Here is a 15103-nt window from a genome sequence, read left to right as displayed (position 1 = left end):
ATTGAATCTCATGTGCATTCAATTTCTCTTGGTTATTTCAATCGGACTCATTAATCTTTAATCTCATCCCTGATCACCAACTGTCATTGTTACTATCCATATCAGGAGCTCTTTCCACTTCCAAAATTGATTCAGAACCTTCCACCATGTACGAATTCTGAATTTCAAATTCCAAGTCGCCCTTTGCGGGTTTTTCAACTTGAGACCTCCTTTGGTTCCAAGACGCCCTTTTCGGGTTTTCATCTTGAACCCTCCTTTTATTTCTCTTTTTTTATTTTTCTCTTTTTTCATTTTTCATTTTTTCTTTTTCCATTTTCTTCTTTTTTTCGTTTTTTTTCGTTTTTTTCATTTTTTTTTTTTTTTTTTTCTTTTTTCTTCTTTTCTCTTTTATTCTTCTTTAAGCAAATATCTTCTCTTAACATCGTCGGAATTCACTGGATATGGTAATTCTGATCCGTCCATTTCATTTAGGACTAGAGCTCCCCCAGAAAAGGCCTTCTTGACAACATAAGGTCCTTCCCAATTGGGCATCCATTTTCCTCTGAAATCTTTCTGAATAGGCAAAATCCTTTTAAGCAAATCTCCCTCATGGAATTCTCGAAGGCGAACTTTCTTACCATGTGCCCGTATCATACGTTTTTGGTACATCTGACCATGACAATAGCTTTCAATCTCTTTTCTTCAATCAAATTCAACTGGTCATACCTAGCTTGGACCCATTCTGCCTCATCAAGCTTTACCTCTGACAAAATCCGAAGTGAGGGAATTTCCACCTCAATAGGTGACAGCTTCCATCCCATAAACCAAGAAAACGGAGTTGCCCCAGTTGAAGTCCGTACTGAAGTTCGATAAGCAAACAGAGCAAAGGGCAACTTCTCATGCCAATCTTTATAGGTCTCAGTCATTTTCTCTATGAGCCTTTGATGTTCTTATTGGCCGCCTCTACTGCCCCATTCATCTTTGGGCGATAAGTGGTGGAATTATGATGCTTTATTTTGAACTGTTTACAGACCGAGTCCATCATCTTATTATTTAAATTCAACGCATTATCGGAGATAATCCTCTCGGGCAAACCATATCTACAAATGATCTCCTTCTTCAAAAATTTGCATATTGTAGATTGGGTAACATTTGCGAAGAAGCTGCTTCTACCCACTTGGTGAAATAATCTATGCTACCAGAATGAAGCGATGACCATTTGAAGCTTTGGGCGAAATTTGTCCAATAACATCCATGCCCCACATTGAGAATGGCCACGGAGCTGTCATTACATGCAACGGATGAGGAGGAGTATGTATCCTATCTCCATAAATCTGACATTTGTGACATTTTCGGGCATTGATACAGTCTGTTTCCATAGTTGACCAATAATACCCAAATCTCATAATCTGCCTAGCCATAACATGCCCATTAGCATGGGTACCACATATTCCCTCATGCACTTCTTCAAGAATCAAATTTAGCTCTTTCGCGTCCACACATCTAACAAGACCTGATCCAGACTTTCTTGTATAGAGTCTCACCATCAAGCACATACCCTGATGACATTCTTCTAATGGTTCTCTTATCATTCTCAGTGCCTGTTCTGGATAACTCTGATACCTTATATATTGCAAGATATCATACCAGGGGTTTCCATCTTCTTCTTCTTCAATATTAAAACAATGGGCTGGATACTCATAAGCCTTCATTTCAATGGGCATCATATTTGAATGCTCGCTCATCTTAAATGCCGCTGCCAGTGTGGCTAAGGCATCTGCCATTTGATTTTCTTCTCTGGGGAGGTAATTGAAAGTTACTTCTTCAAATTCTTCAACAAGCTCCATAACCAATTTACGGTATTCTACAAGCTTGGAATCTTTTGTCTCCCATTCTCCTCTGAGCTGGTATATTACCAAAGCTGAATCTCCATACACCTTGAGCATTTTTACTTTGCGTTCAACAGCAGCTCTAATACCCAGAACACAAGCTTCATACTCGGCCATATTGTTTGTACAATCAAAATTAAGCCGACTGGTGAAAGGATAATGCTCTCCCTCTGGTGATACCAAATTGCCCCGATTCCATGTCCCAAGGCATTTGAAGCACCATCGAAGTTCAACTTCCAATATTTGCTAGTGGATGCCACGGCTTCTTCTACCGAAATAGCCATTAAATCTTCATCTGGGAAATCAAAGCTCAACGACTCATATTCTTGCGAAGCCCTGCTTGCAATGAATTCTGCTATAGCACTTCCTTTAATTGCCGTCTGGTTTACATACTGAATATCAAATTCGGACAATAGGATCTGCCAACGAGCTAATCTTCCAGATAATGCAGGCACACCCATTAGATATTTTAAGGGATCAAGCTTGGATATAAGCCAAGTAGTATGATACAACATATATTGTCTAAGCCTTCGGGTAGCCCATACTAAAGCACAACACAACTTTTCAACGGGTGAGTATCTTGTCTCACATTCAGTGAACTTCTTACTGAGATAATAGATAGCCCTTTCTTTCTTCTCAGTTTGGTCACGTTGCCCCAGCACACACCCCATTGAATTTTCATAAACTGACAAATAAAGAATCAAGGGTTTGCCTGAGATGGGTGATGCTAAGATCGGAGTGCTCGACAAATATCTTTTCACTGCTTCAAAAGCTCTTTGACAATCCTCACTCCATTCTCCTGAGTTATTCTTACGAAGAAGGCGGAATATGGGATCACACTTTTCAGTCAGCTGTGAAATAAACCGAGCTATATAATTCAATCTCCCCAAAAATCCTCTGACTTCTTTTTGTGTTGGGGCTGGCAAGTCTTGAATAGCCTTTACTTTATCTGGGTCTATTTCGATTCCTTTTTGGCTTACTACAAATCCCAACAGCTTCCCAGATGTCACCCCAAAAGTACATTTATTTGGGTTGAGTTTTAACTGGCATCTTCTTAGTCTTTTAAAAAGCTTTCTCAAATTCCCGATATGTTCTTCCTCTGTCTTAGCTTTGACTATCATATCATCGACATAAACTTCTATCTCTTTATGCATCATGTCGTGAAATAACGTCACCATGGCCCTTTGATATGTTGCCCCAGCGTTCTTCAATCCAAACGGCATTACTTTATAGCAAAACGTTCCCCACATGGTAACAAATGTCGTTTTTTCCATATCTTCAGGGTTCATCTTAATTTGATTATAGCCAGAGAAACCATCCATAAAAGAGAACAAAGAATTTCCAGCAGTATTATCCACTAGTATCTATATGTGGCAAAGGAAAATTATCTTTGGACTAGCTCGGTTGAGATCCCTGTAGTCAACACATTCGAACTTTCCCATCCTTCTTCGGTACTGGGACAATATTAGCCACCCATTCAGGATATTTGGCCACTTTAAGAAACCCGGCATCAAATTGTTTTTTCACTTCCTCTTTAATCTTGAGCAGCATCTCAGGTCTCATTCTTCTCAGTTTTTGTTGCACCGGTTTACATTCAGGCTTTATTGGTAGTTTGTGAACAACCAACTCTGTATCTAAACCCGGCATATCTTCGTATGACCAAGCAAACACATTCTTGTATTCTTGAAGCAATTTTATCAAATCTTGTCGACCTCCAACTGACAGAGTGGTACCATCTTTATTTCTCTTATCCTCATCTGTCCCCAAATTCAAAATCTCAGTAGCTCTTTATGAGGCAGAATCTGCTTATCTTCATTCTCCACCATTTTCAGCAATTCAGAAGGTAATTCACATCCCTCATCATCATCACAATCTTCGATTTCTCCCTTGACATATAGGCTTTTCGAAATCAATCTCCGGGTCAGAGTCATTAGCATTCATATTATTGATATCTGAGCTCCTGAAAAAATAATGAAAGAGAAGATATATATACATATATACATGGGAGGATCTTTTCCCATATAAATAAATAAAAGAAATAAATACATACATATATACAACAAAGAATGAATGAATGAAATGAATGGGAAAATGTTTGCCATTTGGAACTAACAGAATGCATTTTATTGAAAACAAGAAAAAAAAACAGCTTAACCCTTTACATAAAATCACCTATTGCCCCAGGGTATGAACAACAGGGAGAAAGTTCCAGTGTATTACTCTGTAACAGATTTGTAAACTACAGGCAGTTCTTCCGCGGTCCAATTGTTCAACACAAAGCCCGGTGGTGCAGGATAAATGCCCATAGCTCTCATTTCTCGGATTCATCATCAGTTATAACATTAATGCCTAAATCTCCCAAGGCATTCTCAACCATCGTCTCAGTATTCCTTGAATTCCCTTGAAACATATGCCCCCCAGACATGAAAATGCTACTCAACGGCGGGAAGGTCATGGGTTCCCAGCTAAGGTCTTCACCAGCCAATCTGGCCTTTCTGATTCTTGGCCCTTCTTAATTCCCCTCATCTTATCCCTCGAAGTTGGCTGATACCCCAAACCAAATCGATCTTTTTTAGTAATAGGGCATATGGGATTCACCGGTCCTTGTAACTGTCGGCCTAAACCCTTTCCAACTTTTGCTCCTCTTCCAAGAGTCAATTTAAGCCCCATCTTGGTACAGTTTGACAATCGAGGCTTTGGTATCTTCTTGCCTTCGGCCACAAACGTAGCATTGACAACTCCAACGATCTGAAAGAACACTCGACGGCTTGCTCCTCAACTTCAATATACGGAGCAGTAGTAGAAACAGAAGCAATAATGTCCTCTTCAGCATGAATACATACCACCTTCCATCAATCACAAATTTCAGTCTCTGGTGTAATGTGGACGGAACTGCACCGGCCTGATGAATCCAAGGCCTTCCCAACAAACAATTGTACGTAGGCATAATGTCCATTACGAGAAATTCTACTTCATAAGTTGCTGGACCAATATTCAGAGGAACATCAATCTTGCCCAACACTTCTCTTTTAGTCCCATCGAAAGCTCGAACCACACTTTGACAGGTCCTCATAAGTGTACTATCTAATGGAAGCTTCTTTAGAGTCACTAAAGGCATCACATTCAAAGCTGAACCATTATCAACCAAGACCCGGGACAACACATGCCCTTTACATTTAACTGTAATGTGCAAAGCCTTCTGACTACCCACCATCCCAGAAGGGATTTCATCCTCAGAAAAAGATAAAAAATTATCAGCTTGTATATTGGAAACTAACCGATCCAACTTTTCAATGGGTAACTCTTTCGGAACAAAAGTCTGGTTCAAAACCTTTAACAGAGCATTCCTATGGGCCTCTGAACTCAAAAGTAATGATAAAACAGAAATACGGGCAGGCAACTTGTGTAACTGTTCCACAACACTGTATTCACTGTGTTTCAGAAACTTCAAAAATTCTACCGCTTCAGTCTCGGTTACTGGTTCATTGATAACAGGCTTATCCTCTTCTATTTGCACATCAACTTTTTTCCCCTTATCAACTGCAACCTTCTTCTCAGACTCTTTAGGTGGATTAAGAGAATAACACCTACCGCTTCTAGTAAAGCGTCCCACCTCATCTACTTCCTCATTCTCCTTTGTTACATCTCCCATCTGGCAATCATATCTCCAAGGCACTTGTTTATTATCCCGATATGGGAATGGAGATGGAGGTGTAATAACCACTTTCGGGGCTACCTTCTCAGCAACTCGATTTTTGGGAATAATGATTAGGGGACAACTGGCATTGTATACTCCTTTAGACGATCCTTCTGAAGCGCAAACTTCCGCTTCCTCTTCTTCAGCAATCTCTCTAAAGAACTCAATTTCTTTACTGTCCATCATGTCTTGTACCAAAGATAAGAAATCAGGACATTGTTGAATACTGTGTCCTTCATTGTTATGATACTGACACACCTCTCCACTGTTAAACTGTTCACCCATCAAACTGGGCTTCAACAATCCTACCTTGACCATCTGGCACCACACCCAACTCATAGGTGATACCACCTCACTAACATTCCTTACAATTCTCTTTCCTTTCTCTTCAGTAATCGCGTTAACTCCTGCCCCTGCATGACTTGGCAACGGATTCTGGGCTATATTTGGCTGCTCACTGTCACCAAAGTTGATGACATTCCTCGTTCTCAAAGCTTGGACAACCTTCTTAAAAGCAGTACAATTCTCAATGGAATGCCCAGGGTTCCCTGCATGGTACTCACACTGAGCACTAGCATCATACCATTTGGGAAAAGGAGGTTGTATTGGTGTCACGTGATACGGTGAAACCACATGCCGATCATACAAAATCTGAAACAATTCCTTATAAGTCATCGGGATGGGGTCAAATTGAGGCCTCTCTCTCCTCTGGTCCCTTGCCCCTTGTCTATTGTCATTTTGTGTCGATGACCCTGCTCCTTGAGGACGGGAAACAGTGATGTTATTAGAATCGTACTGCCTCACATTACTGACTTCGTTTTCCTTTTTCCTCGTTGGTGGCCTCTTACTAGACTCTCCTCCCTCGAGCTTCCCACTCTTAACAGCCATTTCAATCATTTCTCCTGCCGTAACTACATCAGCAAAACTTCGATAAGGATTACCGATAAGATGCGAGAAAAAAGGAGCCTTTAAGGTGTTGACAAAAAGCATATTTGTTTCCTCCTCTTCCAATGGCGGGTGGACTTGCACTGCTACATCTCTCTATCTTTGAGCATATTGTCTAAAACTCTCGTTAGACTTCTTTTCCATTCCTTGCAACATCATCCTGTTGGGCCTAACATCCTTCACATGTTTGTATTGCTCAAGAAAGGACTTAGCCAAAGTCTTTCCACGATTTAATATTAGCTCTACTCAGCTGGTTATACCATCGGATTGCCGAGCCAGTTAAGCTTTCCTGAAAGCAGTGTATCAACAATTGATCGTCCCCTATGTATCCGGTCATCTTCCTACAAAACATTGTGATATGTGCAGAGGGGCACCTGGTACCATCAAACTTTTCAAAGTCAGGAACTTTAAACTTTGGAGGCAAGACCAGATCAGGAACTAGACTTAACTCCTTGGCGTCAAATCCATAGACACTGGTATCTTCTTTCATGGCTCTGACCTCTCTTTCTAACTGCTTCCATTTCTCTTCCAGCAAATTGTTTTGGTCCTTCTTGGCTTCTTCATCAAGGTCCGGAACTTGATGATATTGATGTTCTTCCTGATATGAACTAGATCCAGGCTGTACGTTTACAGAAGCACCGACTGGATTAATGTGCACCTTCCCGACATGAACAGGGTCACTTGAACATTCTGAGATTGTTCTGGGTTAACCCTGGATGAGAAGTGGGTCTTCAGTTACACCTTCTGGTATAGGGCTTTTCCCATGTTCTGGATTTCTTCCTTCCAACATACTCGCAAACTTGGCAAACATCTCCTTTTGGGCATTCATCATATCTTCTTGCATTTTCTTGATATTATCTTGTAACTCCGACTGAGCTTTCTCAATTTGGGCAAGTTTGTCTTCCATAACTTTCTTCCTGGTTCTGTAGATATACTTGGGATTTTCCAGTATTACTCTGTCATAGAGTCATTTTGTTATCGCTGATATTTATTAATGAATATAAAATATATGATTATGAATGAATAAAATGCGGTGCAAAAATTAAATGCATTAAAAATGCATATGCAAAAATGCAGGGTGTTGATCCTGGAACGACTCCTTAGAACAACTCTTTATATTAGAACGACGTTCAATTACAAAGTTGAAACATATCACAAATAAATTTGCACCATCTCTCCTATTTCTTGTACGTGTGCTAGTAACTCTACAATCTTCTGATTTTCTTCAGCCTCTGGATCCAGTTCTTCATTCACATCAGCAGCTTCCTCAGATAGAATGACCAAATACTGAGCTATTCCCCGCGCGTGGTTTAGGTAACAAGCAATAAAATCCTCTATTTGCTTAACTCTCGCCTGAGCTCGCTCCCACCGAAAACGCCACTGTATATCCCCCTCATAGGGACTATCGATAGCTCACTTGCTTGCCTCTGAAACTCTTGAACCATGGCTTCAAGCTCGCTCACTTGTCTCTTCAAACTTTCAACCTCCCCACGGCTCGAGCTACCTTCCTCGCTTCGGTATCGTCGTAATGCGGTCCTTAAACTTGAAATTTCCTCTTTCAACTTCTCATTTTGGGCTTGACTCTTTTGTAACCGCTGCTCTAAAGAATCATTCTCCTTCGATAAAATCTTAACTTGGTGCCTGCTTTGCTTGAGCTCTTCTTGATTATCTCCAGCTACTCTTTTGAGGCTCGCCACCTCTTGCCTCAATTCAACAGACTTACTCGAGCTAGAACCTGTCTGAGCTTTTACCATTCGCTGATAAGTTGACCGAAGATCGTCAAAGTCTAGTCGAAGTTGTTTCTCTACTTTTTCAATTCGATCTGCTCTACTCTTCTGAATGTCAATCTCCAATCCCTTTTGATACACTTCATCTTCTAGCTTCTGCAAAGTCATTCTCCATTGTCTTCGTTCTGCTTCGAAATCGCGCTTGGCTAACTCTAATGGAGATGGCACCACTCTCAACTGTTCCTCCACTGGCTGAATATTTTCAGGATTCACCATCGGGATATTGTCATTTACTCGACCGCTTCTCCACTGCTCGTACTCTTGAGATAACTCGAGATCATAAGTGAACAGATTCACACGACGAGTTTGCTTCCAAGCCTCAGCAACCCATTTAACTTTAACCTTATACTGATCTCCTTTGAATGCAAAATCCGATCCTACCAAGTCCCACGTGGCTGGGATGAACTGCCTCGATCCATACTGTCTGGAAACTAGTAGCGGTGCATACCCAACAGAACCCCATATACCTGGCAAAGGAACCCAATCTCGCTCTCCACATCGATAAAGTATATCCGAAGAGGTATTCCACGAAGCTCGCCACAAAATATCTCCATCTCTGATATCCTTGAAGATGACCATCCATTTTTCTTCAGTAAAACCCCCAGGCCACTCTTTAGCAAGAAAATCCTTCAAAGGTGAAAAACCGTCTAGAAATACTCGTCCTGGTGCTCTTTCAACATGTTTGAAATGACTCAGAATCCACACTAGCAGCAAAGGCGCACATCCTATAAAGCGTCCTTCTCCCTCGCGCCTACAAGAACTCAAAGACCGGAACGTCTCAGCTAGAATAGCTGGAACAGGATCCACGCGCTTGTCTAATCTTTCAAACAGGTCAACAACTGATACGTCTACATATCCTAACACTTTTGGAAAAATAACGAGCCCATAAATCCCTAAAGCAAACAAGTCGAACTTCTTTCTCTTATCAGGATGATGAGCAATTACTTCTTTCAGAGCAGCCCAAGAAATGCACTCGATGTCTCCTTTCTTCTTAATGTTTCTGACTACCCAATCTTCACTCATTCCGGTCATCAATAGCAATTTCTTCTTAAATGAAGGAGTGACTGTCAGCTTGGTATATATTCTATCTATCTGGGACCTCGGACAACGGACCAATGCTTGATACTCCTCTATTGTTGGTGTCAGGTCTACTCTACCAAATGTGAAACAGCTATAAGCTGGATTCCAGAACTGCGCCAATGCTCTAAACAGATTTCGGTCAATAGGAACATCCAGAAGATAGGGAATATCACCGTACAACTGATAAAACATCTCTTTATCGACTGCTTCCCATCTTCCCCATATCTCTCTTAGCTCACTCGGATCATTCTGACGTACGTTGATGTGAGTGTAACCAAATAACTCTGACACATATCCAGGCATCACGCTGTCTCCATTGGTCAATTGGGACTGTTCTGACCACCTCAGAACATCTGCATTGTCCTCAACCTCTTTCTGAACCGTTCGTTCCATATTACTGGCCTTCTATATGGACATCGACCCCAAATCAACACCATGTAATGGACAATGCAATGCAAAACAGAAAAGAAACAAGGCAAAAACAACAAAAGATCAGTTAGTAAATATGAAGCAATTAATTCAAGATAATAATTTGTTCAAAAATCCTACCCACATATGTTGACTACCCCATCATGCTTTATCAGATCCTACCCAACATGATATCTACCCCCATGCTTTGTTATCCACAAAAAGAAATCCTAACCTCATGATATCTAATTCGCATGCTTATTCAAAAAATAAACCTAACCGCATGATATCTAGTTCGCATGCATTTATTCGGAAAAACGAAAATAAATGACTCAGAAAAGCTTTTCCTTGTGTACCCTCCTCACGGGATTCTTAAGGCTCGGGTTTGGTTCAACCTAAGTTCAGGCTCTACGTTCACTATATGCTGGGTTAAGTTCTAAAGTAATAGGTTCTCGAATTGTCCTTGCCGGTGCCCCATTGGGCTGCCGAACCCTCAATCCTGGCCCATCACAGGCTTTAGGGGATCGAGTTCAATTTCGAGGGAACACACCTCCTTATGTCCATGCGGAGGTGATTACCATCACGAGGACCATAAGGCGTGAGCTCCAGGAGCGATTCACTATCCCATGCGGAGGTGAAAACCACACGAGGGCATAGTCTCTCACTCCTACTTAAATAGGACGGAGCGGGGTTTTAGCTCATGTTATGACAATGCAGCTGTGCAGTGTGTGAGGAAAAGCGGAAAAAAAAGAAACAACCAATAAAAACACTCAAAAATTTCCTAAATTCACACAATTAATCTGAAATCATTAACAAACAGATCAGTACAACTATTTAATTGTCAATCAAATTAAATTAAAGAAATCAAAATACAAACAAAACTTATTAAAAACCAAACAAGGGATCAAAAATCAAATTAAAACGAATTTGTAATTTTCAATTGCAAAGACAATTAATTAATCGACTATCGGCTTGACTCTCTAAAAAAAGTCCCCAGCGGAGTCGCCAAGCTGTCGAAACGATTTTTTCTTAAATGGGTGAAAAGAGGTGAGAATTTGAAAACCACATTATTTTTTCTTTACCTTTTTCAATTGATTTTTAATTTAAAAACAAATGTGATTTAAAAACCTCTCGTTTCGAAAATTTTTGGATTTCCTTTATGATAAAAATAACGGTTCAAAGAGTCGCCACCAATCTTTGATTAGGGTGTGATTGGGCACCCAAAAATGCTTTGTCATTTTAAATAAAAATTAATTTTAATTAAAACAACAAATTGAGGTCTGCGTTACCAAAATCCGAGTTCGGGAGTCGGTTACGTGTGGGGAAGGATTAGCACCCCCACAACGCCCTAAATCGGTACCTAGTCGATTAATTAACGTCTTTGCAATGAACTTTACAAATTCGAATTTATTTTAATTTTTGATCCCATAAAACAAAAATGTAAATTTAAAATATTCAAAAACACTCAAACAAATTAAATTAAAATTACCAAGTCATTTTAGAAAGATAAAGAATGTTCGATTATTTACAAATGTCGAGACCAGATCTTAAAAGTTATAACAACCTTTTCTCGATAAATTTAAATAAACGAACATTTCTTTTTCTCTCGTTCCCAAATTTTAGGTGACGAGTCAATTTTTGTTTCACTTTCGAGATATACTTTCATTTTAAAATTATTAAAAGCGGACCTCAAATCAGTTATGACTGCCCACTTCGATAATTTTAAACTGAGAGGATATTACCCTTAGTCCAATTATGAATACGGTCGAGTGATGCACGTGAGGCTACCATGCATATTATGCAAAATAATATCAGGTAAAAACTAATTAAATAGTATCCTATATTCAAATGAACACCTAAGTCTAAAATAAAGTATGGTGATATGGTATATACATGAATACAACGACATTGGCATACATTATAATAAAACAAATATATACAATAAAAATACTATTAGTAACTCGATTTCATATTCAAAATTACCATAAAGGACCAGAATAAAATAAAATTAAACTAAGCATGCAAAATAGAAATTAACTATTAAATAAAAAAAACATGCTAAGTGACTAAATGGTCAAACAACCAAAATTACAAATTACATTTCAAAAATAAACATAAAAACATTTCAGGATTAAAATGAAAAGCACTCATAAATATGAAGACAAAATTAATAAGGTGCAAAAGATTCGTTTAAGGACCAAAATAAAAGTTCCGTAAATTACACAACCAAGGTAAAAACAGTACGAAAATGGCTCTAACATGATTCTGGGCTAAGATATAAGACTTTTAAAATTAAGAGACCATATTAAAATAACAACAAATCTCGAAATGCCTGATTTTGGGGACTGAAATGGAATGCGCGCCTAATACTGGGTCAGAAATAGAAACTAGGAAAGTATCGATTGAAACGACGGCGTTTTAGCTAATACTCTAATAAAATCTAACCTAAAAAACAAAACCCTAATATCTAAACCCAACAGATCCCTCACCGTTCTCTCTCACTCCCAACCATCCCTTTCTTCCTCACCGAACGGCGCTCGACCGAGAGCCCTAAAGGCTCGCTCTACGCCGGCCACCACAGATCGGTGGCCGTTAAATCCTCGACTACTTTCCCAAACCAACGACAAAACAAATCCCCTCACCTAAAACTCAACACCTACGCTCTATGACTTCGATTGACTTCCAAAGCAACTGAGGGAACCACTGAACCAAAGCCAACAAGGACTCTAAGTTATATTCTAGCACTCAAATCGGGCCCTGGATCGAGCATGTGAGGGTCAGAATACCCGATGATCCCACCGATTCCACACAACCCAGGTAAATATCTAAACCCCTTTCTATTCTTATGCCTTACCTATTTGGAATACACATGCATACACATAACAGAAGTAAAAACGCAGAGAAAAACATGAAGATGAGAAATGGAGAATACCCTTGATGAGTCTTTGATTGCTTCAAACTTTCAATGTTTTACAAATTTGTTGTTCTGTTCTCTCCAAAACCGAAATGGGAGCCGTTTTTCTTTTTTTTTTTCTCCTCCTCCCTTTCTCTCGGTTCATTTTCCTCTTTTTGTTCTCTCCCCCCCTCAAAACTGACCATTTACAGTTTTTTAGTGGTTAAATGTCCCACGTTTTTTGTAGTTATTTCCCCACTACCTCTCTTTTTTTCTGGTTTCTAAACTACCCAGACAAATTAAGCATCTACAAGTGATATTGACGTACCACCGTAAGATAATGTTACATAATCATTGGGGAAAAAACCACATCAGTAATTCCATTAATTTTTTAATGATGAGTGAACAGAATGAAATCAAAAAATAACTTTAGGTATGATTTTGAAAAATAAAATAGTTGAGTAACCAAAACGGAACCACACAAATAGGTAGGTGACTAAATACATAGTTTACCCTAATTGTTTTTCTTTAAAAACTGGTCTAAACTGAATTTTTAGTAAGCCAGTTTCATCTATGATGACAAACTTCTTTCAGGTACTACACTGAAAACCTTTAACTTGCTATCTAAATTTGTTGGTAACAGCTGGTAGTTGCATGGGTGTTTTATTTTTTTTATGATGCTTAAGTTTGAAGATAAATCTTCAAATACATAGAAAAAACTGTAACACAGGATGAACTAAAAGAAAAGAAAACTTCTAATCCTCACGAGCTCAATGAAGACACAATCTGCAGTGAGGATCCAATCTCTGTTTCCTGTTTTATTGGCTTCCCTTCTTGTTTTAGGAACAGCACAGTTGGTCTTTGATGGCTTGAAAAGCAGCAAAAGCTATGTTTTTCAGTTCTACGGCAATCCAGAGAAGCCAAGAAAATCAGTTTTTGTATTACCAGAAGATCGGATGGATGAAAGTTGCAATCTTTTTGAAGGGCAATGGGTTTGGGACAATGCCTCCTATCCTCTTTATGAAGAAGATAGCTGCCCTTACTTGGTTAAACAAACGACTTGTCTAAAAAATGGCAGACCTGATTCTATTTACCAGAACTGGAGATGGCAGCCTCATGCATGCAATCTACCTAGGTATACATATGCATATGCATATACATATACATATAGTATATAATGTGTTGGTGATCTTCCAGGTTTGATCCGTTGAAGCTATTGGACATTTTGAGGGACAAAAGATTGATGTTTATAGGAGATTCAGTTCAAAGAGCACAGTTTGAATCAATGGTGTGTCTGTTACAATCTGTGATTCCCAAAGGGAAGAAATCTTTAGAAAGAGTTCCTCCTAGGAAGATCTTCAAAGCTAAGGTACTCGACCTGCATTTCCATTGATCATAATGAACTCATGATTGCAGTGTGAGGTTTTGCATTGTTTTCTTTTATATGATAAACTTAGTTTAGCTGATTTGATTTGGATTTAGGAGTACAATGCAACAATTGAGTACTATTGGGCTCCGTTCATTGTAGAATCTATCTCAGATCATGCAACAAATCATACTGTACTTAAACGGCTGGTGAACCTTGACTCCATATCTAAACATGGCAAGAGCTGGGAGGGAGTGGATGTGCTGGTATTCGAGAGCTACGTATGGTGGATGTACAAGCCTCAGATCAATGCTACGTAAGTAGTCGGTACCTTGTAAGATTTATATATGAATATTGTATACTAGACTGTAACAATACGATTCCGAAATCGAAATCATGGCTATTGGTTTCAGCTACGGGTCCATGGAGGATGTTCAAGAATACAATGTCACCACTGCTTACAGATTAGCAATGGAAACTTGGGCAGACTGGTTAGAATCCGCCATTAATCCTCATCTGCAAAAGGTCTTCTTCATGAGTATGTCCCCAACACACTTGTGGTGAGTCTCTGATGCACTAATCTTTCACTCGATAAAGGAAAAAAAAGGTAATAATTTGTTGTGAAATTTACTTTTGTAGGAGTTGGGAATGGAAGCCGGGCAGCCATGGGAACTGCTTCAATGAGTCATATCCCGTTGAAGGTTCATACTGGGGCACAGGGTCTAACCTAGATATCATGGAGATAATGCATGAAGTTTTACAAGACCTTAAAATCAATGTCACGTTTTTGAACATTACCCAGTTATCAGAATATAGGAAAGATGCTCATACGACGGTTTTCGGAGAACGAAGAGGCAAGCTCTTGACAAAGGAACAAAGAGCTGACCCAATGAATTTTGCTGATTGCATCCATTGGTGCTTACCGGGAGTACCTGATACGTGGAATGAGATTTTGTATGCATATTTGTTGCAAGCTTATCAAAATTCTTTGTAAACTCCAAAACACTATTGCATATAGAAAAAGAATGGAGATGAACATCATCTACGATGATGGCTCAT

The 15103-nt window shown here is 39.4% G+C and overlaps 1 protein-coding gene across 1 annotated transcript; it reads left to right on the top strand.

Moving 5' to 3' along the window:
* Window positions 1–13409: 13409 nt before the first annotated feature.
* On the top strand, window positions 13410–15103 carry LOC120198155 (protein trichome birefringence-like 31). The gene is made up of 5 exons (XM_039199529.1): window positions 13410–13813; window positions 13876–14047; window positions 14161–14360; window positions 14458–14604; window positions 14684–15103. The coding sequence occupies exons 1-5, from the start codon at window positions 13452–13454 to the stop codon at window positions 15036–15038; spliced, it is 1236 nt and encodes a 411-aa protein (XP_039055460.1). The 5' UTR covers window positions 13410–13451; the 3' UTR covers window positions 15039–15103.

This window comes from Hibiscus syriacus, unplaced genomic scaffold (assembly GCF_006381635.1).
Source record: "Hibiscus syriacus cultivar Baekdansim isolate YM2019G1 unplaced genomic scaffold, ASM638163v2 tig00117056_pilon, whole genome shotgun sequence".
Lineage (NCBI taxonomy): Eukaryota > Viridiplantae > Streptophyta > Magnoliopsida > Malvales > Malvaceae > Hibiscus > Hibiscus syriacus.
This window is presented reverse-complemented; position numbering and strand designations above follow the sequence as displayed.

Coding starts and splice junctions, on each gene's coding strand:
- LOC120198155 (XM_039199529.1), top strand. CDS start 13,452: ATGAAGACACAATCTGCAGTGAGGATCCAATCTCTGTTTCCTGTTTTA. Junction 14,048..14,160: donor GGAAGATCTTCAAAGCTAAG/GTACTCGACCTG, acceptor ATTTGGATTTAG/GAGTACAATGCAACAATTGA. Junction 14,361..14,457: donor AAGCCTCAGATCAATGCTAC/GTAAGTAGTCGG, acceptor TATTGGTTTCAG/CTACGGGTCCATGGAGGATG.